Source organism: Somniosus microcephalus, chromosome 29, assembly GCF_052327205.1.
Source record: "Somniosus microcephalus isolate GS21.2 chromosome 29, FLI_Smic_1.0, whole genome shotgun sequence".
NCBI lineage: Eukaryota > Metazoa > Chordata > Chondrichthyes > Squaliformes > Somniosidae > Somniosus > Somniosus microcephalus.
In genome coordinates, this window is record NC_141015.1 from 25,226,231 (window position 1) to 25,249,287 (window position 23,057).

The 23,057-nt window shown below is 46.2% G+C and overlaps 1 protein-coding gene and 1 long non-coding RNA gene across 2 annotated transcripts in view; one reads left to right on the forward strand and one right to left on the reverse strand.

Moving 5' to 3' along the window:
• Window positions 1–4,019, reverse strand: LOC147098560 (uncharacterized). Its single transcript, XR_015074191.1, has 2 exons — window positions 3,897–4,019; window positions 1–1,264 (listed from the first exon to the last, which is right to left on the reverse strand). It is a non-coding gene; the product is annotated as an uncharacterized LOC147098560 (long non-coding RNA).
• paox (polyamine oxidase) overlaps window positions 3,712–23,057 on the forward strand; it is a 25,694-nt gene continuing 6,348 nt past the window's right edge. Inside the window, exons 1-4 of the mRNA XM_085970400.1 lie at window positions 3,712–4,080; window positions 7,211–7,700; window positions 10,182–10,381; window positions 11,092–11,347. Coding sequence (XP_085826526.1) covers window positions 3,885–4,080; window positions 7,211–7,700; window positions 10,182–10,381; window positions 11,092–11,347 — 1,142 coding nt within the window. The 5' untranslated portion in view covers window positions 3,712–3,884. The remainder of the gene's footprint in view (window positions 4,081–7,210; window positions 7,701–10,181; window positions 10,382–11,091; window positions 11,348–23,057) is intronic.

A 23,057-nucleotide genomic window follows, 5' to 3' on the forward strand; every position in this document is an offset into this window, starting at 1 on the left:
CAGTTTGCCATCACCTAATTTTAATACATTCACACAGGGATGACATTTCATCAATAAAAAGAAACAATCACCCAATCTGCACACAGCTTTGGAGGTTATATCCCTTGCCAGTTAAACCCACACAGCCTTGGTTTCTTTGGGAGGCCTCTTCCTCCCAGATGAGGGGACGAGCACCTCCCTGCTAGCTCTCGTCCCCTCAACCAGCATACCCAGCACCTCATCTGAGAACCTTGGGGAGGTCCTTGCCTTGGAGCTGGCCATTCTTCAAGGAGATAACAGTTCTGCAGCATCGACCAAAAACCAGTGGAATGGGCCAAGGCAGCAAGCAGCCCTTAAATGAAGTTGGATAAGTGACGTCAGCAGAGGAGAGTTTCAGTCCCAAAACATTAATTGGCCATGGGGAACCCACACTTCTGAAATCAACTGGCCAATTAGGGGGGGGGGAAACAAAAATCACAATTTTTCCCCCACCTCTCAGTGGAGGCAGGTTTGGAACCCACCCAAACCAAAACCCGCCTCCAACAGGAAAATCACCCCCTTAGTTTATTGGTAGCAGAGCCCAGATTGTCAATTTACAGTTTCAAGTACATAAATTTGAAGTTGTGAAATTTGGTTCTGTGCTTTGCAAAGTTTGTGTGTGCAGGGGATAAGTAGGAGGGGCACCCTACATAAGAGGGACAGCCTTGATGCCTTTGAATACAATAACAGTGCAATCAGGTGGCTAGCAGTTGGCTTTTACTCCGAATAAAGTGAAAAACAACCCCACTGGTGCTAGAAAAGCAGAACACATGATTACACGGTGTTCAACATTGGTTTAAAATGGGGGTTCATAATGCAGCTATTTTAATCTTAGTGATCTTTTATTTGCAGGTGAAAATTAAGAAAACCCCTCGATGACTAGTGGTGCCCCATCATGGGGCACAAAATGGGGATAGTGGGACATCTATTTTGAAAAAAATATTCTGTTGTCCTTTCTTGCAATTTGAAAGTTTCCTGCACAGTAACTTTGAAAACCAGACAGTTAACATCACTAATATCACATGTAACTAGGGTTGACAACTGTGTTTGGATGTACTCCTGGAAGTTTCATTATATGACGTCCTGCCTCCCACTGCCCAGTCAGTCCCCACGCTCCGGCCATTGATTGCCCAACACGTCATTCCTCATGGCGTACCATCTTCCAACACCAACTGGAAAGTGAACAGACTCTTCATGACTCAATTAGATGATTCTTGACCGTCAGACAGTTTCCCCTCCACCCCATCTAATAAACAAAAAAGTGTTAAAAGAAAATGAAAAAAAAACCAATTTTTTTAATGCAATGATTTTTCTCCTGGCTGACTCGCAGCAGTGGCCTGGAGATTCTTCTTCAATTGCTGGAGACGCCAGAACAATCCTTGGAGGGTCAGCAACCCTACGTGTAACATCGCCCCCAAGGCTGAAAGGTTTATATGTCAATGGGGAGAATATTTAGGCATTGGGTATCAGCCGCGGCTCAGGAGGTAGCACTGTCGCCTCTGAATCGGAAGGTGGTGGGGTTTAAGCCCAAATCCATGGACTTGACCACGGAATCCAGAGCTGCACGGTCGGCGGTGCCGTCTTTTGGATGAGCCGTTAAACCGAGGCGTCCGCCCATCTCGGGTGGACGTAAAAGATGCCACGGCGCCTTTATGAAGACCAGCAGGGGAAGTGCGGTATCCTGGCCAAGCAACAGCTCCGCTAGCAGCACATAGAAGCAGGAGTAGGCCATTCGGCCCCTCGAGCCTGCTCCGCCATTCAATGCGATCATGGCTGATCATCCAAACTCAGTACCCTGTCCCTGCTTTCTCCCCATATCCCTTGATCCCTTTAGCCTTAAGAAATATATCCAAATCCTTCTTGAATATATTTAATGAATTGGCCTCAACTGCCTTCTGTGGCACAGTGCTGTTTGGCGGGAGCTTGCTGGTGCAATTTTGGCTGCGGTGTTAATAGTTATCGGCTGCATTGCAACAGTGACTGCACTTCAAAAAGTGCTTGATTGGCTGTGAAGCGCTTTTGGGGCGTGCTGAGGTGGTGAAAGGCGCTATATAAAGGCGAGTGGGCGTGTGTGCTGTGAGAATGATGCCGAGAAACTCCAGGATGATTTGGACAGGTTGGGTGATTGGGCAGAAACATGGCAGATGTAATATAACGTGGATAAATGTGAGGTTGTCCACTTTGGTGGCAAAAACAGAAAGGCAGATTATTATCTGAATGGCAATAGATTGGGAGAAGGGGAAGTGCAACGAGATCTGGGTGTCCTTGTGCACTAGTCGCTGAAAGTAAGCATGCAGGTGCAGCAGGTGGTTAAGAAGGCAAATGGTATGTTGGCCTTCATAGTGAGAGGGTTTGAGTACAGGAGCAAGGATGTCTTGCTGCAGTTGTACAGGGCCTTGGTGAGACCACATCTTGAGTATTGTGTGCAGTTTTGGTCGCCTTATCTGAGAAAGGATATTCTTGCCATGGAAGGAGTGCAGCGAAGATTCACCAGGCTGATACCTGGGATGGCAGGAATGACGTATGAGGAGAGATTGGGTCGATTGGGCTTATACTCGCTGGAGTTTAGAAGAATGAGAGGGGATCTCATTGAAACTTATAAAATTCTGACAGGACTAGACAGACTAGATGCAGGAAGGATGTTCCCGATGGCGGGGGAGTCCAGAACCAGGGGTCACAGTCTAAGGGGTAAGCCATTTAGGACAGAGATGAGGAGGAATTTCTTCACCCAGAGAGTGGTGAACCTGTGGAATTCTCTACCACAGAAGGCAGTTGAGGCCAATCCATTAAATATATTCAAGAAGGAGTTAGATATATTTCTTAAGGCTAAAGGGATCAAGGGATATGGGGAGAAAGCAGGGACAGGGTACTGAATTTGGATGATCAGCCATGATCTCATTGAATGGCGGAGCAGGCTCGAGGGGCCGAATGGCCGACTCCTGCTCCTATCTTAACATAGAAGATAGGAGCAGGAGTCGGCCATTCGGCCCCTCGAGCCTGCTCCGCCATTCAATGAGATCATGGCTGATCATCCAAACTCAGTACCCTGTCCCTGCCTTCTCCCCATATCCCTTGATCCCTTTAGCCTTAAGAAATATATCTAACTCCTTCTTGAATATGTTTAATGAATTGGCCTCAACTGCCTTCTGTGGTAGAGAATTCCATAGGTTCACCACTCTCTGGGTGAAGAAATTCCTCCTCATCTCTGTCCTAAATGGCCTACCCCTTATCCTTAGACTATGACCCCTGGTTCTGGACTCCCCCGCCATCGGGAACATCCTTCCTGCATCTAGTCTGTCCAGGCCTGACAGAATTTTATAAGTTTCAGAGATCCCCTCTCATTCTTCTAAACTCCAGCGAATATAAGCCCAATCGACCCAATCTCTCCTCATACGTCATTCCTGCCATCCCAGGTATCAGTCTGGTGAAATAACAACAGAAAATGCTGGAAAAACTCAGCAAGTCAGGCAACATCCGTGGAGAGAAATTTGAGTTGACGTTTCGGGTTTGACCCTTCTTCAAAATTCAGATTCAAGGCAGATTCAGTCTGGTGAATCTTCGCTGCACTCCTTCCATGGCAAATAAGGCGACCAAAACTGCACACAATACTCAAGGTGTGCTTCTATGTTTCTATTGCTATATAAAGGCGAGTCCTTTCTTATTTTGCACTACACTGCACACATGATCATTACCAGCCCTGGTGCGCGCGTGTCTGGGGAACCTTCGGCCGGGTGCACGCGCCGCGCGCGACACACCGAGTCTTCCGGCCAGTGCGCAGACTCGACCGGGCAGAGCGGGCTGGAAGAGGAGGAAAAGAGCTCGAGAACCGATTTAACTGCAAGAGCCAATAAGAAGATTTTTTTTAAATGGCGGCTCACGTTGATAGCGGCGACGACGGCGGCCCCCCCCTGCGGGGTCTGCTGGACTCCAGCATCGTCATCGTCGGCTGCGGCATCGCGGCGATAGCAGCCGCCCAGCGGCTCCTCCAGCACGGCTTTAGCCGGGTGAAGGTGATGGAGGCAAAGGAACGGTGCGGCGGGCGGATCTGGAGCAGCCGATTGGGTGAGAGCCGCGAGCAGGAGCGGGAGCTTCGAAAGATAACGGCTCGGGGGCGCTCGCGCGCGCGCGCGACTGACAGCAGCACCGGGACCCAATCGAAAGCCAGCCTGCTCCCTGATTGACTGCGCCGTGACCAATGGGTGTAGAGTAGGGCGGGGCCGGTGAAAAGCGTGGTTCGGAACGGGGGGGGCGGGAGCTTCAAAAGATAACGGCTCGGGGGCGCGCGCGATTGAAAGCAACACTGGACCAATCGAGAGCCAGCCTGCGCTCTGATTGACTGCGCGGTGGCCAATGGCTGTAGAGTAGGGCCGGGCCGGTTGGGCTGTTAAAAGCGAGGTCAGGTCAGCGAGCCCACTCGGTCCTTAAAGCACAATAGGTTTTCCAGAACTGGAAAGACAATATTTATATATTGGGTGGAATATCATTAAAGATGTTTCATTCCTCATGGATTTTTAGCCACACTCAGTCCCCTGAGCATTTTTAAGAGAAAAGCAGTCCTTTGTCAGAAAACTATCAGTGCTGCTTGTATCACTTTTCCTTAAAAGGTTTAGTTGCCTTTCTGGAAGTTTGGTTTCTGGGGAGGATCATTATTGAATCGCTTTTTGCAAGCGTTCCCTAGCCACTGACTCCATCCCTCTCCCTAACATCTGTTTGAGGCTGAATCAGACTGTTCACAACCGTAGTGTCATATTTGACCCTGAAATGAGCTTCCGACCACATATCCTGCTCCATCACCAAAACCGCCTATTCCCACCTCTGTAACATCGCCCGCCTCAGCTCATCTGCTGCTGAAATCCTCATTCGTGCCTTTGTTACCTCTAGACTTGACTCCAGGCGGGCTTCCCACGTCCTACCCTCCGTAAACTTGAGGTCATCCAAAACTCGGCTGCCCGTGTCCTAACTCGCACCAAGTCCCATTCACCCATCACCCTGTGCTCGCTGACCTACATTGGCTCCCGGTTAAGCAACACCTTGATTTCAAAATTCTCATCCTTGTTTTCAAATCTCTGTATGGCATCGCCCCTCCCTATCTCTGTAATCTCCTCCAGCCCCACCCCCTCCCCAGAGATACCTGCGCTCCTCTAATTCTGCCCTCTTCAGCATCCCTGATTATAATTGCTCAACCATTGGCGGCCATGCCTTCAGCTGCCAAGACCCTTAGCTCTGGAATTCCCTCCCTAAACCTCGCTACCTCTTTTCCCTCCTTTAAGACGCTCCTTAAACCTACATCTTTCACCTGCCCTAACCTCTCCTTATGTCAGTGTCAATTATTTTTAATATAACGCTCCTGTAAAGCACCTTGGGACGTTTTACTACATTAAAGGCGCTATATAAATACAAGTAGTTGTTGTTCTTCTTCTTGAGAAGCCAAAACATGTCACCAAGAATGTGGTAGAATACTCTCCTCTTGCCTGGATGGGTGCAGCTCCGACAACACTCAGAACACTCTGCTTGATCGACATCCCATCCATTGGCTTAAACACCCTGTAAGATCCGGATCACAGGCCACACACACATTACCCAAAAGGGTTTTATTAAAGAGCTACAGTTTTAAAGCATAATCAGGTATTACATATGGTTTAAGCCGAGTATAATAGACGTACAACCCGTGACAGTAGGAGTGATCTACGACTCCCAAATCGGGGAGGCGTACAGTACGGTGGTCTCAGATTGGGTGGATTCCTGCAGTCTGCAGTTGGGTCATCTCTCAAGCTGTTGGAGGTGTTAGGCCGTCAGCCACCTCAGTGGCTAAACTTGACTAAGGTGTTAGACCGGAGCCACTGCGAGGAAGCCTTCGCCCCTGACTGCCTGATTTCCTCTCTCGGTCGCCTATATTTATAGTTATTTCGGTGGGCTGGTAATCGCCTGGTGTCAATCATTTGATCCCCCATCCTATTGTCCAATTGTGAAGCGGGAAGACATCCCTCGCCGTCCCTTTCTGCATGACTGACGAGGCCTCCCTCATCTTTCTGAGGAATGTTTTGTTATGTTTCTTTAAGGACATTTTATGACTTTTCGGCTCCATTTTTGTCTATTGTCCCCCACCCTGTGTTTTGCATTTTACGATTCCCTTATCACTTCTATTTGTCTTTTGATGCTTGTTATTCGACCTTGCTGGCCTTTCTGCTCTCTGTTCCTGGCTGCATGTTCTCAGTCTCTGTTCTAAGAATTAAAACCCCTCTTTGAATCGAACCGCTATTTCTTACACCCACTTCCTCCTCCATTGATGTACTGCGGCTGTAGTGCGTACTATGTGCAGGTTGCCCTGTAGCAGCTCACCAAGTCTTTTTCGGCAGCACCTTCCAAACCCGTACCCTCCAGCACCTAGAAGAACAAGGGCATTAGGTGCTTTTGTATTAATTTCAAATTAGCTTATTAGCAGCATAAAGGCTTTATTGTTTAGCACAAGCATAAAACTTCTCACATAAGGTCACATTTTGGTTCATAAGAAGAGTGCACTTGTCCTGTGGAAGCAGTTCTTTATGCTGGGCACAAAAATAATCAGGAGAGCATCCGATTCATAATAATACATATTTCTAACTCAGAGTTCATAGATGTGCCGTAACAGTTGAGTCTGAGGGAGTGCTGCACTGTCGGAGGTGCCGTCTTTTGGATGAGGCGTTAAACCGAGGCCCTGTCTGCTCTCTCAGGTGGATGTAAACGGTCCCATGGCACTATTTTAAAGAAGAGCAGGGGAGTTATCCCCGGTGTCCTGGCCAATATTTATCCCTCAATCAACATCACTAAAATCGATTATCTGGTCATTATCATATTGCTGTTTGTGGGAGCTTGTTGTGCGCAAATTGGCTGCTGCATTTCCTACATTACAACAGTGAATACACTTCAAAAAGTACTTCATTGGCTGTAAAGCGCTTTGGGATGTCCAGTGGTTGTGAAAGGTGCTATATAAATGCAGGTTTTTTTGGGGGATCTGGTTCAATCCTCCATACCATTATGTTGCCAACTTCCGCTGCATTGGTATAGGGGTATTAGTAGTGCAAGCCCAAATAATTGTTAAAATATGTTGGCAACAGGGTTAGATTTTCCATCCATTGACTCTAACTGGACAGATAATCTATCCCATATCACAGGACATTTTAATTAATGTATTTCTTTTCAAATTTTCATTCAGCAAAAGGGTTGGTTGAGATTGGAGCACAGTGGATCCATGGCCCGTCGAAGCAGAATGCCGTGTTTCAGTTGGCCAGCCAATATGGTCTTCTAGATGAAAAAGCAATGTCTGAGGAGAACCAGGCTGTACAAATAGATGGACACCCACCTGGGGTGTCAACCTATTACACCAGCTCAGGGAAGAAAATAGGGCCAGAGATAACAGCCCCCATGGAAGAATTGTATTCAACTCTTTGTCTGAAAAGCAGGGAGTTCTTCGAGTCAAAGACAGAACCTGTCCACAGTTTGGGTGAATTTCTAAAACTTGAAATTGCTCGGTGTGCAGAAGAATGGAAAGATGACGAGGAAGCGTGCAACATTAAACTTGCTCTGCTGAACGTTGAATTCAAGATGGAGTGTTGTATTTCCGGGACCGACAGCTTGGATCTAGTAGCGCTCCACCCTTTTGGGGAATACGTGGTGTTACCTGGAATTGATTGCGTTTTTCCTGGGTAGGTGTTAAAAACAAAAGTATGTCACTACATTTTCTTTTTAAAAACTAGTGTTTAAAATTTGTATTTGGGAGTTTGTTTATTTCAATCAGCTATCCCAGCCCATCTATTCTATCTCAATGGTGCTACTGTTAGGCAAACCAGATGCATGTGCAACAAGAAGAACTGGCTCACGGGGGCAGTCCTAAAATGAATGCCGATTTGAATTACTTTAGCCTATAAAATGCGGTGTTTAAATTAATACTGGAACATTTAAAAAGCACACCTCACCTAGGGGTAAGTTCTGCGAGTCCCTATTCAATGCTCACAGCAAGGATCACAAAACTGTGGGCACTCTGCAGTCGATTTCAATGGATGGAAATTTGAGTGTCCGTGATTTTGTCATTCTTACTGGCTACCTAGGAGGTCCTGCCTGCAGCACAGTGTCTCGCAAAATTTACCCGTGTAGTCTCAAAGCGAGAGAGGTAGATACTGAGCAGGGAGTGAAGGAATTTAGAGCACAGAATGAAGGCACCGTCAAAGAGATGGGTATTTAGTAGGCTTTTGAAGGCAGAGCGACAGAAAACAAGGCAAAATACCAATGTTTATTGCCCCCCCCTATTGTTACATAGAAGATAGGAGCAGGAGTAGGCCATTCGGCCCCTCGAGCCTGCTCCGCCTTTCAATGAGATCATGGCTGATCATCCAAACTCAGTACCCTGTCCCTGCTTTCTCCCCATATCCCTTGATCCCGTTAGCCTTAAGAAATATATCTAACTCCTTCTTAAATATATTTAATGAATTGGCCTCAACTGCCTTCTGTGGTAGAGAATTCCACCGGTTCACCACTCTCTGGGTGAAGAAATTCCTCCTCATCTCAGTCCTAAATGGCTTACCCCTTATCCTTCGACTGTGACCCCTGGTTCTGGACTCCCCCGCCATCAGGAACATCCTTCCTGCATCTAGTCTGTCTAGTCCTGTTAGAATTTTATAAGTTGCCTGACAATGCTTGACAACCTTTTTGCCAGTTGTTTCATTGCATTGCCACTGCTCCTTCATCGTATCTCTGATAGTGGCAATGTTGGTGAGCTCGTGTTTGTAATGTAGATGGAGCATTGAGTTGGAGCTGATTTAGCCCTTTTTGTGTTGGGCTTCTCTTGCTTTTTTAAAAGAAACCAATTGCTATAATAATTCTGAGGCAGCATCATTAAACTTTGTGGAAGTGTAAAACTTCAGTGTAACAAAGATGATAATATTCTTAAAGTTTTTTTTTTTGGATGGGGATTATTGTTTGAGAAACATCAGAAAAATGGTGCAATGGATTTCAAGTTGGCAAAAATCCTAAAGACACTGTCTAGGTAACTCTAATTACAGACAGTCAGATAGTGCTAATATTACATAATGCACTTTTCTAGCCTGAAGAAATTATTGAGGTGTATAAAATTATGAGGGGCATAGATAAAGTGGATAGAAAGGACCTATTTCCCTTAGCAGAGGGGTTAAAAACCAGGGGACACAGATTTAAAGTAATTGGGGGAAGGTTTAGAGGGGATTTGAGGGGAAATTTCTTCACCCAGAGGGTTGTGGGGGTCCGGAACTCACTGCCTGAAAGGGTGGTAGAGGCAGGAACCCTAACCACATTTAAAAAGTACTTGGATGTGCACTTGGGATGCTGTAACCTGCAGGGCTACGGACCAAGAGCTGGGAAGTGGGATTAGGCTGGATAGCTCTTTGTCGGCCGGCGAGGACACGATGGGCCGAAATGGCCTCCTCCCGTGCTGTAACTTTCTATGTTTCTATGAAATCTATAGGGAAGATTTTTGTATGCCAACCACCCCATTCACACTGGAAAACCGGGCGCTAGACAGGCAAAAGTTTAAAAATCAAACCAGCTGTTCACTAGCTGCCCACTTAATCCTTCAGTTCAGATACAATGATCATGATCCTTTGTAAAATATTATCAATGTTCAAGTAGACCCCAAAATGGGCAGCCAGCGCTCGCGCCCGAAACAAGTAGGAGCCTTATTAAATTGTTTAAATTGGGGCTCTGTGCTGTTTGTCGGACCCTAATGCAATTGTGATGATCCATTGGGTGGAGCACGCTCTTTCCCAGTGAGCGGCTAAATGTATATTTCTAATGTCAGTGAAAGATGGACATAGGGGAGAAGAGAGCAAAGATTCCCTAGCACAGTTTTTACAAAATTTGAGGGTAAAGACACATTAGGAGGTGGAAATCTCACTCAAGTCCACTGTGCTATTTGCCAAATGGCTGCAGAACCTTTAGTACAGCAAGGTCTTTCAGTCCATGTTGAAATTCACAATAGTATATTTCTAACTAAACCCCCAAACAGTGCAAAATCAGTTTAAGTAGGTAACTGTTACCATCTTGTATAGTACTTGATTCTCAAAAATAATGTAAGAGGAAATTATTGATCAAAATAGTTAATCAAACTTGATCCTTCATTGATCATGATCACAATTAATATTTATATATATTTTTAGTGGATTTCAAAGCCTCATTGATGCAATGATGAAATCCCTACCAAAGGACATTGTGTCGTACAACATGCCAGTTAAATGCATCCATTGGAACGGATCCTTCAAAGCACCTAACACACTGGAACGCACTTACTCAGTTCTGGTGGAGTGTGAAAATGGCGAGACTATACCAGCGGATCATGTTATAGTCACTGTTCCTTTAGGTAATATACGATTTGAGTCTTATTCTGTCCCCTTGCAGAAAATCAGCACTAGAACTCTTTTTTTTGTGTGGGTGAAGAGATCTGCTTTCGCAGGCACAAGCTAATTCTATGTAGCATGTCCGGAATGAGCGGGTATACGGTGGAAGTCTGAAATATAAAAAAACTTCAACCCAATAAATTTATAGTGAATTGTGCCAGTGTAATTATAATTTATATAGATATTAATTTTTTAAAACTTCTATTTTAGACCTTTTTTATATTGATATCAATCATATATACACTCATTGTTTTGGGATAGACCCAATATAAATGTTCAAATCTCCAGTTGGGAAAAAAAAATGTTGAACCAGTCCAGAAGCTAATCAAGAGCTATAGGCTCAATGCCATTTTCATGTCAGAATAAATCTCACTAGCCCTCATGTTGCCTGAAAACTCAACATAATTTCTGTGATATTAAATTGGGTCTAATTGGTGGATAACTATCTTATCCACTGTGTCCTCGATGCATATCCTCGATTTACTTTTGTATAAATTTGGAATTCTGATAACCTTATTAGAGGAACCAACTTGGAGGAGTTAATGAACCCGACAATATAAACATCCTGTCTTATTCGTGGGCCTGTGCAGTATTGGTCCCTGGATTTGACTTCTGGTTCATGTAATTGTATCAAAATGCACCTATTGAAGATGATTTACCATTTGCTTTTTAGGTTTCCTTAAGGAGCATTATGAAACTTTCATTCATCCCCCACTTCCCTCCAGTAAAATTAATTCCATTCAGAAAATGGGTTTCGGGACAAATAATAAAATCTTCCTTGAATTTGAGGAGCCGTTTTGGGAACCAGAATGTAAACTGATCAAACTGGTCTGGGAGGATGAGTCTCCACTGGTCAGTACACGGCCAGATCTGCACAAAGCATGGTTCAGAAAGATCGTCGGATTTATTGTCCTACTGCCTGTGGAAAGGTAATTATGCACTTGATGCCATGTTTCATTATGATCCTCTGCCGTCTTGGAAATATTGTTTCTAGAACATTTTTAGTGTATTCATTGCAAATTTTAACAAAAAATAATATTTGATTAGAAGCAGTGTTTTGCTGCCAGTGTTGTAAACAGCCAATTATTGCTAAGCAAGAGGTACGACAACTTCTGTGAGAACAGGGACACTTTGTTTGGGGGTTGGTGGGAGGAGGAGGAGAATTGATTGAACCAGCAGACACTGCGCTGCTAGTAATGTTCCTGCAAATCAATAGCAAAGGATGGAGGAACAGGTGTTCCTGATGACATAGAAACATAGAAGATAGGAACAGGAGTAGGCCATTCGGCCCCTCGAGCCTGCTCCGCCATTCAGTGCGATCATGGCTGATCATCCAAATTCAGTACCCGGTCCCTGCTTTCTCCCCATATCCCTTGATCCCTTTAGCCTTAAGAAATATATCCAACTCCTTCTTGAATATATTTAATGAATTGGCCTCTACTGCCTTCTGTGGTAGAGAATTCCACAGGTTCACCACTCTCTGGGTGAAGAAATTCCTCCTCATTTCTGTCCTAAATGGCTTACCCCTTTGTAGTGTATGTATCCGTCTACCTTTAAGAAAACCATTGTATGTAACCGTTCGCCTTTAAGAGAACTATTTTAGGTGTGGCACTACTTTGTTGGCTTCTGTATACTGTAATACCGACGGTGACCACACCGGCATATAAATGCTGTGTAAGGATTTATTTGGCAGATTCGCCCTGACCTTCGAATAGTGAAGTCCTGTTTTAAGTTACTCTGGTAGTCTGTGTATTAATTAACGAAACAACCCACAGACTTTACAGTGGCGACGAGTCCGATCGTACCCTGCGGCAACAATACTTCCGAAGCAGTTAACGAGCGTCGAGAAGAGGCAACCGCCCTCGTCATTCTGCTGGGAGAAAACTCGAGTCTGCAGAGCTGGAAAGGAGGAAGAATTCAGAGACAAAGACTTCCATCAGCAACAGGCACTGACTGTCCCTTCTGCCACGGTGAGGAGTGAGCCGATCAGCACGAGAAGCAAGCCGGCCACGGTGACTGTGAGTAAGGGAAAAGTGAAAAGAATAACCGGAGGATAAGGGCGGTGCACTCGACCACGGTCGAGGGGGAAAGGAGCCGGACAGAAGTCGGGCCCAGAGGCGCTGAGACTGGGGCAGCGTGGAGCAAGGAAGCCGCGGTACAGACAGGCTGGGGACGCAACGGCGTCGTGAGACAGCTAGACCACGACCGGCGGAAAAGGCCGGGCAGCGACCGAAGCCACGAAGCGCTGCGACCGGGAGCGTAGGCGCGGGAAGATATAAAAACTCAGCCGCAGCCGGGGAGGGAAGCACCGGACTGCGAGAGGGCTGGGAGGCGCGATTGGGAGCCGAGCGAGCGGGAGAGGCAGAGCCGACCAAGGGAGACTGAGCGAGAGCCAGTCCAGCAGCTGAAACTGTTCGCCGTCAACGGGGTGTACCCAGCGCCGGTAGAGCCGAGCGAGCGGGAGAGAGACAGAGCCTGAGCAAGGGGAACCGAGCGAGAGCCAGCCCAGCGGCTGAAACTGTTCGCCGTCAACGGGGTGTACCCAGCGCCGGTTGCCCTGCCGAGAAAAGGGAAAGCCCTGAAGCCGACGCGCAGGCTGTGAACCTGAAAGCCAGCGGCCGTCGCCCGTGGGGAAAGTGTACCCCTCCCGCTAGGGAAGAAACGCGGGAAGCCGCCATTAGGCGGGGAAGAAGACAGAAGCGGGAAGCCGCCATTGAAGTGGGCGGGGAGAGAAGATAAGTGCGGGAAACAGCCATTTTCGCTGGAAGCGCCATCTTGGAAAAAAAAATATAAAAGAAAATTTAAAGAAATAATTCGTGGTGTTATCAGGAAGAGAGGAAGATGCCTAAGCGTGGTAACATCAACGATTTTAACTCCGAGGTAGAAGACTGGGCCACGTATGTGGAACGCATTGAGATCTATTGTGAGGCCAATAAAATAGAAGAAGTTGACAAAGCTATAACCTTGCTAAACTCGATGGGCGCGAAGACATACGGGCTCTTGAAGCATCTACTAGCACCAGCTAAACCGGCGGATCAGACTTTCGATGATATTGTGACTGTTCTGAAGGATCACTTGAACCCCACACCGTTGATGTTGGCGGAACGATTCAAATTCTATGCGAGAACGCAAAGGAAAGACGAAAGCAACGCAGAATACTTGGTCGAACTGCGTAGACTAGCGAAACACTGCCAGTTTGGAGGGAATCTGACAGAGGCATTGCGAGACAAGTTCGTGTGCGGGTTGTCAAAGGAAGGAACGCAAAAGCGACTACTCGAAGAGAACGACCTTACACTCGACAGGGCTGTCCTTATTGCAGCATCGCACGAAGCCGCAGCGAAGGGAACTGCGGAAATGCAGCTAAAGGCAGCGGCACTCAGTGTGGACCAAATTACCTCGAGTACAACAAAATGCTATCGTTGTGGGAAGACAACACACGACCAGAACCAATGCTGGTTTAAGAACCAGGAATGTAGGAAATGTGGCAAACTGGGTCACATAGCTAAGGTATGCCGGTCAGGGAAGAAGACCAACAACCAAAGGAAGCCATCACAGGAAAAGTACAACAAGGTACACAAGGTGGCTGAGAAGAGTTCAGACGAACAGAATTCGGACTCAGACCCAAACAGCCAGGAGCTGGGCAGTCTGAGAATTCACAATGTGAGTAAGGAAGCTGACCTACAAACTATCTGGGTCATGCTAAAAATAGCTGGAGTCCAAGTGAAAATGGAGTTGGACACTGGATCAGCTCTATCAGTCATAAATCGAAGGGATTACCACCGGCTATTCTCACATATACCTTTAAGAGATACCAAGTTCGTATTGCAGACATACACGGGGCATAAAGTATACCCCATGGGGAAGATAAGAGTCAAGGTGAGAGATGGGGGTAAAGAACACCCAAGAATGAACTTATACGTACTACCTGAGGGAGGACCACCACTTCTGGGACGGGAGTGGATCAAGAAAATAGACATGGAATGGCACTATCTAAAAGCCATAACGAGTGAGGACTCGGTGCAGACAATCAGCTCAGATTCTGAAACGGATGACGATAAGACCAACCCAAATATGAAAGACAAGGCTAAAATGGACTTGCCGACTAAGGTTGGAAGAACGAAGGCATGCATAAAGGCTTATGCTCCAGAGAAGAACAAAGTTTCAGAACAGAACTCCACCGAACAACGACAACATAGTTTGACAGAGAATTCTGAGTCTGTTCAGTTTACGGACATATCCATGACTGACGAACACCGAGCTCGGACTCAACTTTATTTCAAATTACGACAGCAAGTAGAACAAGTGAGTTACCGTCTCGAACAAGAGATGAAAACAATGAAAAAGTTCTATGACACCGAATGGGAGAATCTGGAAAGACAACAGAAGCAGCTAGCTCAAGCAGAGAGCGACCATAGAGCCATTGTGACCAATTACCGATCACATCTCCCTGATGCTGTTCAGGAGTTAGAATATTTGCAGGAAGGAGCAAATGAAGAGGAATCTTCAAGAAGCCAGGATTTTATTCCCGTTCTTCTCTACGACTCCTTACAAGCAGAGTTTGAGAAGTTGAAGGAACAGTATGAACAGGCCCAGGCTACAATCCTGGAGGGGATTAACTCGGCAACCTCCGAAAAGCTAGTTTCAGTAGAAGCATATGAGCAACTAAAGGTTGAACATGAGCAAGAAGTCCAAAGGCTGCAGGAAATTCTTGATGAGCTCAAGGCCAAGACAGACTCATCGGTAGAAGTTCCATCCATAGATGAGAAATTAGAGGCGAAAGACATGGCAGAACATGAAAGACAAGATGTCCAAGAACTCATAAAAATATTGAAGGAAACCCAAGACAAATATGAGGCGGCAATGACCGAGGTTCAACAACTTGAAGAACAGATTCAACTGGGAATCCTTTCAGTGGAAGAAAAGGAAACTGTAAGAAACACAGAGACTGTAAGAATGGCCCCTGAACATGAGCTAGAGAGCATCAAGGCGCAACTTCTCCGAGCGCTGAAAGCCAAAGTACAAGAGGAAAAGAAGGTGAAAGCATTGGAGGAAAAGGTGGATGAAATGGAGAAGACTCTGATCCACAGTGTTCCCGTGGAAGAGTTAACGGTCAGCCAACTCCTTCATATGCTGAGGGACAAGACTCTGCAATGGGAACAATCTGAACACGAGCTTCAATCTTCAAAGGGAAGGAGTTCGGAGCTCTCAAAAGTTATGGAAATAGCTGAGGTTGCAACACAGATTTTACTGGGATGCCAAAAGTACGCTGAATCACGTCTATGTGAACAACAGAATGTTGAAACAGCTGCTCCAGTAGAAGGATTGAATAGCCCGATCAATCAATCCCCGATGGAAGGGGAAGTGTTGAAATCACAAATGAGGTCATTAGTGAAGGATTTGCAGGAAACCCAGGAAGAGCGGGATGAATATGAACGCATGAAGAAGTCTCTTCAGGAAAGATGTCTAGGGAGGGAACAACAGTCGGCTAACGTCCAGTTGGGTAAGGAAGAAGTAGCAGGCCCTCTCGCTAGACTAGTTCAGGACGACACCGAATATTACCATGACCTGTTGAGTGACACGGAATATTACGAGGACTTGGTCTGCCCAGCTTGTGATGAAAACTCCCAAAGTGCAGAAATCAGGATGAAGCACTTAAAGTCTAAGGAACATAGGGAGATGGTGGCACTACAGCTGGCAGCTGATAAGGGAGCCCCGAGAGTCTCCAAGAAGCAGAAAAGAAAAAGACGGAGCAGAAGGTGATAACCATCTAAATCATTATCACTTCTACCAGATCATGTACGTGGGCCCTACGAAGGGAGCCAAATCAGTTGGCAAGTAGGAAAAATTACCAAGGCAGTCCAGCTGTTTGTAAAAGTCAGCACTGCTGGTTCAGCAGGACGGAAGTTCAAGCTGTTAAGTCAAGGGAAAGACTATTGGATGAGTCACGCTAGCAATGTGAACCGGCTACACCACAGAGATGTTGTTCGGACCGAGTCAAGACCAGAGACTGAATCTGTGAACTGTTCCCGCAGAGACTGAATCTGTAAACTGCTTCCCGCATAGATTATACCTGTGAATTGTTTTACATGAAGTTGAATATATGTTATGTTTAATGGGGGACTAAGTATGTTGTAAGCTAAAAAGGGAGGATTGTAGTCTATGTATCCGCCTACCTTTAAGAAAACCATTGTATGTAACCGTTCGCCTTTAAGAGAACTATTTTAGGTGTGGCACTACTTTGTTGGCTTCTGTATACTGTAATACCGACGGTGACCACACCGGTATATAAGTGCTGTGTCAGGATTTATTTGGCAGATTCGCCCTGACCTTCGAATAGTAAAGTCCTGTTTTAAGTTACTCTGGTAGTCTGTGTATTAATTAACTAAACAACCCACAGACTTTACACCCTTATCCTTAGACTGTGATCCCTGGTTCTGGACTCCCCGACCATCGGGAACATCCTTCCTGCATCTAGTCTATCCAGTCCTGTTAGAATTTTATAAGTTTCAATGAGATCCCCTCTCATTCTTCTAAACTCCAGCGAGTATAAGCCCAATCGACCCAATCTCTCCTCATACGTCATTCCTGCCATCCCAAGTATCAGCCTGGTGAATCTTCGCTGAACTCCTTCCATGGCAAGAACATCCTTCCTCAGATAAGGCGACCAAAACTGCACACAATACTCAAGATGTGGTCTCACCAAGGCCCTGTACAACTGCAGCAAGACATCCTTGTTCCTGTACTCAAACCCTCTCGCTACGAAGGCCAACATACCATTTGCCTTCTTAACCGCCTGCTGCACCTGCATGCTTATCTTCAGCGACTGGTGCACAAGGACACCCAGGTCTCGTTGCACTTCCCCTTCTCTCAATCTATTGCCATTCAGATAATAATCTGCCTTCCTGTTTTTGCCACCAAAGTGGATAGCCTCACATTTATCCACGTTATATTGCATCTGCCATGCTTCTGCCCAATCACCCAACCTGTCCAAATCATCCTGGAGTTTCTCGGCATCCTCCTCACAGCACACACGCCCACCCAGCTTTGTGTCGTCTGCAAATTTGGAGATATTACATCCAGTTCCCTTGTCTAGATCATTAATATATATTGTGAATAGCTGGGGCCCAAGGACCGATCCCTGCGGTACCCCACTAGTCACTGCCTGCCACTCAGAAAAAGACCTGTTTATTCCAACTCTTTGCTTTCTGTCTGCCAACCAGTTCTCTATCCAAGTCAATACCTTGCCCCCAATCCCATGTGCCTTAACTTTACACGCTAATCTCTTATGCAGGACCTTATCGAAGGCCTTCTGAAAGTCCAAATACACCACATCCACTGGTTCTCCCTTATCTATTTTACCAGTTACATCCTCAAAAAATTCCATTAGATTAGTCAAGCACGATTTACCTTTTGTAAATCCATGTTGACTTTGTCCGATCCTGTCACTGTTTTCCAAGTGCTCTGCTATTACCTCTTTTATAATGGACTCTAGCATTTTCCCCACTACCGATGTCAGGCTTACCGGTCTGTAATTCCCCGTTTTCTCTACCACCTTTTTTGAATAGTGGGGTAACATTAGCTACCCTACAATCCATGGGTACTGTTCCAGATTCCATCGAATGCTGGAAGATGATCAGCAAAGCATCAACTATTTCTAGGGCCACTTCCTTAAGTACCCTAGGATGTAGATTATCAGGCCCTGGGGATTTATTGGCCTTCAATCCCATCAATTTCCCTAACACCATTTCCCTACAAATACTGATTTCATTCAGTTCCTCCCTTTCATCAGACCCTATGTTCCCTGACATCTCTGGGAGGTTATTTGTGCTCTCCTTTGTGAAGACAAAACCAAAATATGTATTTAATTGGTCTGCCATTTCTTTGTTCCCCATTATAAATTCCCCTGATTCTGACTGCAAGGGACCTACGCTTGACTTCACCAATCTTTTTCTCTTCACATATCTATAAAACCTTTTACAGTCAGTTTTTATGTTCCCTGCAAGCTTACTCTCATATTCTATTTTCCCTTTCTTAATTAATCCCTTTGTCCTCCTTTATTGAATCCTAAACTGCTCCCAATCCTCAGGTTTACTGCTTTTTCTGGCCAATTTATATGTCCTCTCCTTGGACCTTATGCTATCCCTAATTTCCCTTGTTAGCCACGGTTGAGTCACCTTTTTTGTTTTATTTTTATGCCAAACTGGGATGAACAAATTCTGTAGTTCATCCATGCGGTCTTTGAATGTTTGCCATTGTCTATCCACCGTCAACCCTTTGAGTGACATTCCCCAATCAATCCTACCCAACTCACTCCTCAGACCATCGTAGTTTCCTTTATTTAAATTTAGGACCCTAGTCTCTGAGTTGACTACTTCATTCTCCATCTTAATGAAGAATTCGATCATATTATGATCGCTCCGACCCAAGGGGCCTCGTACAACAAGATTGCTAATTAATCCTTTCTCGTTACATAATACCCAGTCTAAGATGGCCTGATCTCTGGTTGGCTCCTCGACATATTGGTCCAGGAAACCATCCCTTAAACACTCCAGGAATTCCTCCTCCACAGTATTGTTACTAATTTGGTTAGCCCAATCTATATGTAGATAAAGTCACCCATGATGACTGCTGTGCCCTTATTGCAAGCTTCTCTAATTTCCCTTTTAATGCCATCCCCAACCTCTGCATTACTGTTTGGAGGTCTATATACCACTCTCACTAACGTTTTCTGCCCCTTGGTATTTCTCAGTTCTACCCATACAGATTCCACATCATCAGAGCTAATATCCTTCCTTACAATTGTGTTAATCCCTTCTTTAACCAGCAATGCTACCCCACCTCCCTTTGTTGAGTTCCCAGCCTTGGCCATCCTGGAGCCATGTTTCCGTAATCTCAATCAAATCATATTCGTTTTCCTCTATTTGCGCAGCTAATTCATCCACCTTATTACGAATGCTCCTCGCATTAAGACACAAAGCCTTCAGGCTTGTTTTTTTAACGCTCTTACACCTATTAGAATTATTATTTACTGTGGCCATGTTTGATTTAAACTGTTGATTTCTCTGACTGCCACTTTTGTTTTTCTCCTTCCTATCTTTTGCTTTTATCCTTGTTTCCCTTTCCTCTGTCCCCTTGCTCAGGTTCCCAACCCCCTGTCACTTTAGTTTAAACCCTCCCCCAGAGCACTAGCAAACACTCCCCCTAGGACATCGGTTCCGGCCCTGCCCAGGTGCAAACCGTCCGGTTTGAACTGGTCCCACCTCCCCCAGAACCGGTTCCAATGTCCCAGGAATTTGAATCCCTCCCCCTTGCACCATTCCTCTAGCCACGTATTCATCTGAAATATCCTTCTATTTCTACTCTGACTAGCACGTGGCACTGGTAGCAATCTTGAGATTACTACCTTTTGAGGTCCTATTTTTAAATTTACCTCCTAACTCCCTATATTCTGCTTTTAGGAACCTCATCCCGCTTTTTACCTATATCATTGGTACCTATATGCACCACGACAACTGGCTGTTCACCCTCCCCTTCCAAGATGTTCTGCAGCCGCTCTGAGACATCCTTGACCCTTGCACCAGGGAGGCAACACACCATCCTGGAGTCTCGTTTGCGGCCGCAGAAACGCCTATCTATTCCCCTTACAATAGAATCCCCTATTACTATAGCTCTACCCCTCTTTTTCCTCCCGTCCTGTGCAGCAGAGCCACCCCTGGTGCCAGGAAGTTGGCTGCTGCTGCCTTCCTCTGCTAAACCATCCCCCCAACAGTACTCAAAGTGGTGTATCTGTTTGAGAGGGGGATGTCCACAGGGGACCCCTGCACTACCTGCCTGTGCCTAGTACTCTGTCTGTTGGTCACCAATTCCCTTTCTGCCTGTCCAACCTTTGCCTGCAGTGTGACCAACTAATCAAACGTGCTATTCACGACTTCCTCAGCCTCGCGAATGGTCCAGTATGAATCCAATCGCAGCTCCAGCGCCACAATGCGGTCTGCCAGTAGCTGCAGCTGGACACACTTCCTGCACACATAGTTGTCAGGGACACAGGAAGTGTCCCTGAGTTCCCACATAGCGCAGGAGGAGCATACCACAGCACCGGGCTGTCCTGCCATGACTTACCCTTTAATTAATTGCAATTAAATTAAATCAAATCAATCCCACCAATTACACTACAGTTAAATAGTATATTTAAGGGGCCTGGTTTATAAACAGTCCCCGCTACACCGCAGAGACTTTAGAAACTATAAACCACAGAGGTAAAATTTAAAAAGGGAGAAATACTCACCAACCAATCACTTACCTGCTTTCTGGTGATGTCACATAGTCGTAGAGTTATACAGCACAGAAAGAGGCCCTTCGGCCCATCGCGTCCGCGCCGGCCATCAAGCCCTGTCTAATCTAATCCCATTTTCCAGCATTTGGTCCGTAGCCTTGTATGCTATGGCATTTCAAGTGCTCATCCAAATGCTTCTTGAATGTTGTGAGGGTTCCTGCCTCTACCACCCTTTCAAGCAGTGAGTTCCAGATTCCAACCACCCTCTGGGTGAAAAAGTTCTTCTTCAAATCCCCTCTAAACCTCCTGCCCCTTACCTTGAATCTATGCCCCCTTGTTATTGACCCCTCTACTAAGGGAAAAAGTTCCTTTCTATCTACCCTATCTATGCCCCTCAATTTTGTACACCTCAATCAGGTCCCCCCTCAGCCTTCTCTGCTCCAAGGAAAACAACCCCAGCCTGTCCAGTCGTTCTTCATAGCTGAAGCGCTCCAGCCCAGGTAACATCCTGGTGAATCTCCTCTGCACCCTCTCCAAAGCAATCACATCCTTCCTATAGTGTGGTGACCAGAACTGCACACAGTATTCCAGCTGTGGCCTAACCAGCGTTTTGTATAGCTCCATCATAACCTCCCTGCTCTTATATTCTATGCCTCGGCTAATGAAGGCAAGTATCCCATATGCCTTTTTAACCACCTTATCCACCTGCTGCCTTCAGGGATCTATGTACATGCACACCAAGGTCCCTCTGATCCTCTGTCTTTCCTAGGGTCTTACCATTCATTGTGTATTCCCTTGCCTTGTTAGTCCCTCCGAAATGCATCACCTCACACTTTTCAGGGTTAAATTCCATTTGCCACTGTTCCGCCCATCTGACCAACCCATCTATATCGTCTTGCAGACTGAGGCTACCCTCCTCGTTATTTACCACCCCACCAATTTTCGTGTCATCTGCGAACTTACTGATCATACCTTTTACATTCACATCCAAATCATTAATGTAGACAACAAACATCAAGGGATCCAGCACCGATCCCTGCGGTACCCCACTGGACACAGGCTTCCAGTCACAAAAACAGCCTTCGACCATCACCCTCTGCCTTCTGCCACTAAGCCAGTTTTGGATCCAATGTGCCAAGGCACACTGGATCCCATGGGCTCTTACCTTCTTGACCAGTCTCCTATGCGGGACTTTATCGAAAGTCTTACTGAAATCCCTGTATACCACATCCACTGCACTACCCTCATCCACACACCTAGTCACCCCCTCTAAAAATTCAATCAAATTAGTCAGACATAATCTTCCCTTGACAAAGCTATGCTGACTATCCCTGATTAATCCTTGCCTCTCCAAGTGGAGACTAATTCTGTCCCTCAGAATTTTTTCCAATAATTTCCCTACCACTGGCCTGTAATTCCCTGGTTTATCCCTACTACCCTTCTTGAATAATGGTACTACGTTAGCTGTTCTCCAGTCCTCTGGCACATCCCCTGTGGCCAGAGAGGTTCTGAAAATTTGTGTCAGAGCCCCTGCAATCTCCTCCTTTGCCTCACACAGCAGCCTGGGATACATCTCGTCCGGGCCTGGGGATTTATCCACTTTTAAGCCTGCTAAAACCGCCAGTACCTCCTCCCTCTCGATGCTAATATGTTCAAGTATATCACAGCCCCCCTGCCCGATTTCTATGTCTACATTGTACTTCTCCATAGTGAACACTTCGATTACTTTTTACTTCTCTCCCTCTCCGTGAGATTGGAGATTAGTAAACCTACCTGGTCTCTTGGATCCTTTTATAGCCCCGCTGCTGCCGCTGAAATTCCCGCCGACGCTGTGAGGCCTAACTGGTCTCTGGGAGCCTTTCATAGCCCCGCTGCTGCCACTGAAATTCCCGCCGACGCTGTGAGGCCTACCTGGTCTCTTGGAGCCTTTTATAGCCCTGCCGCTGAAATTCCCGCCGACGCTGTAAGGCCTACCTGGTCTCTTGGAGCCTTTTATAGCCCCGCTGCTGCCGCTGAAATTCCCGCCGACGCTGTGAGGCCTTCCTGGTCTCTTGGAGCCTTTTATAGCCCCGCTGCTGCCGCTGAAATTCCCGCCGACGCTGATGACATAGAAACATAGAAGATAGGAACAGGAGTAGGCCATTCGGCCCCTCGAGCCTGCTCCGCCATTCCATGCGATCATGGCTGATCATCCAAATTCAGTACCCTGTCCCTGCTTTCTCCCCATACCCCTTGATCCCTTTAGCCTTAAGAAATATATCCAACTCCTTCTTGAATATATTTAATGAATTGGCCTCTACTGCCTTCTGTGGTAGAGAATTCCACAGGTTCACCACTCTCTGGGTGAAGAAATTCCTCCTCATTTC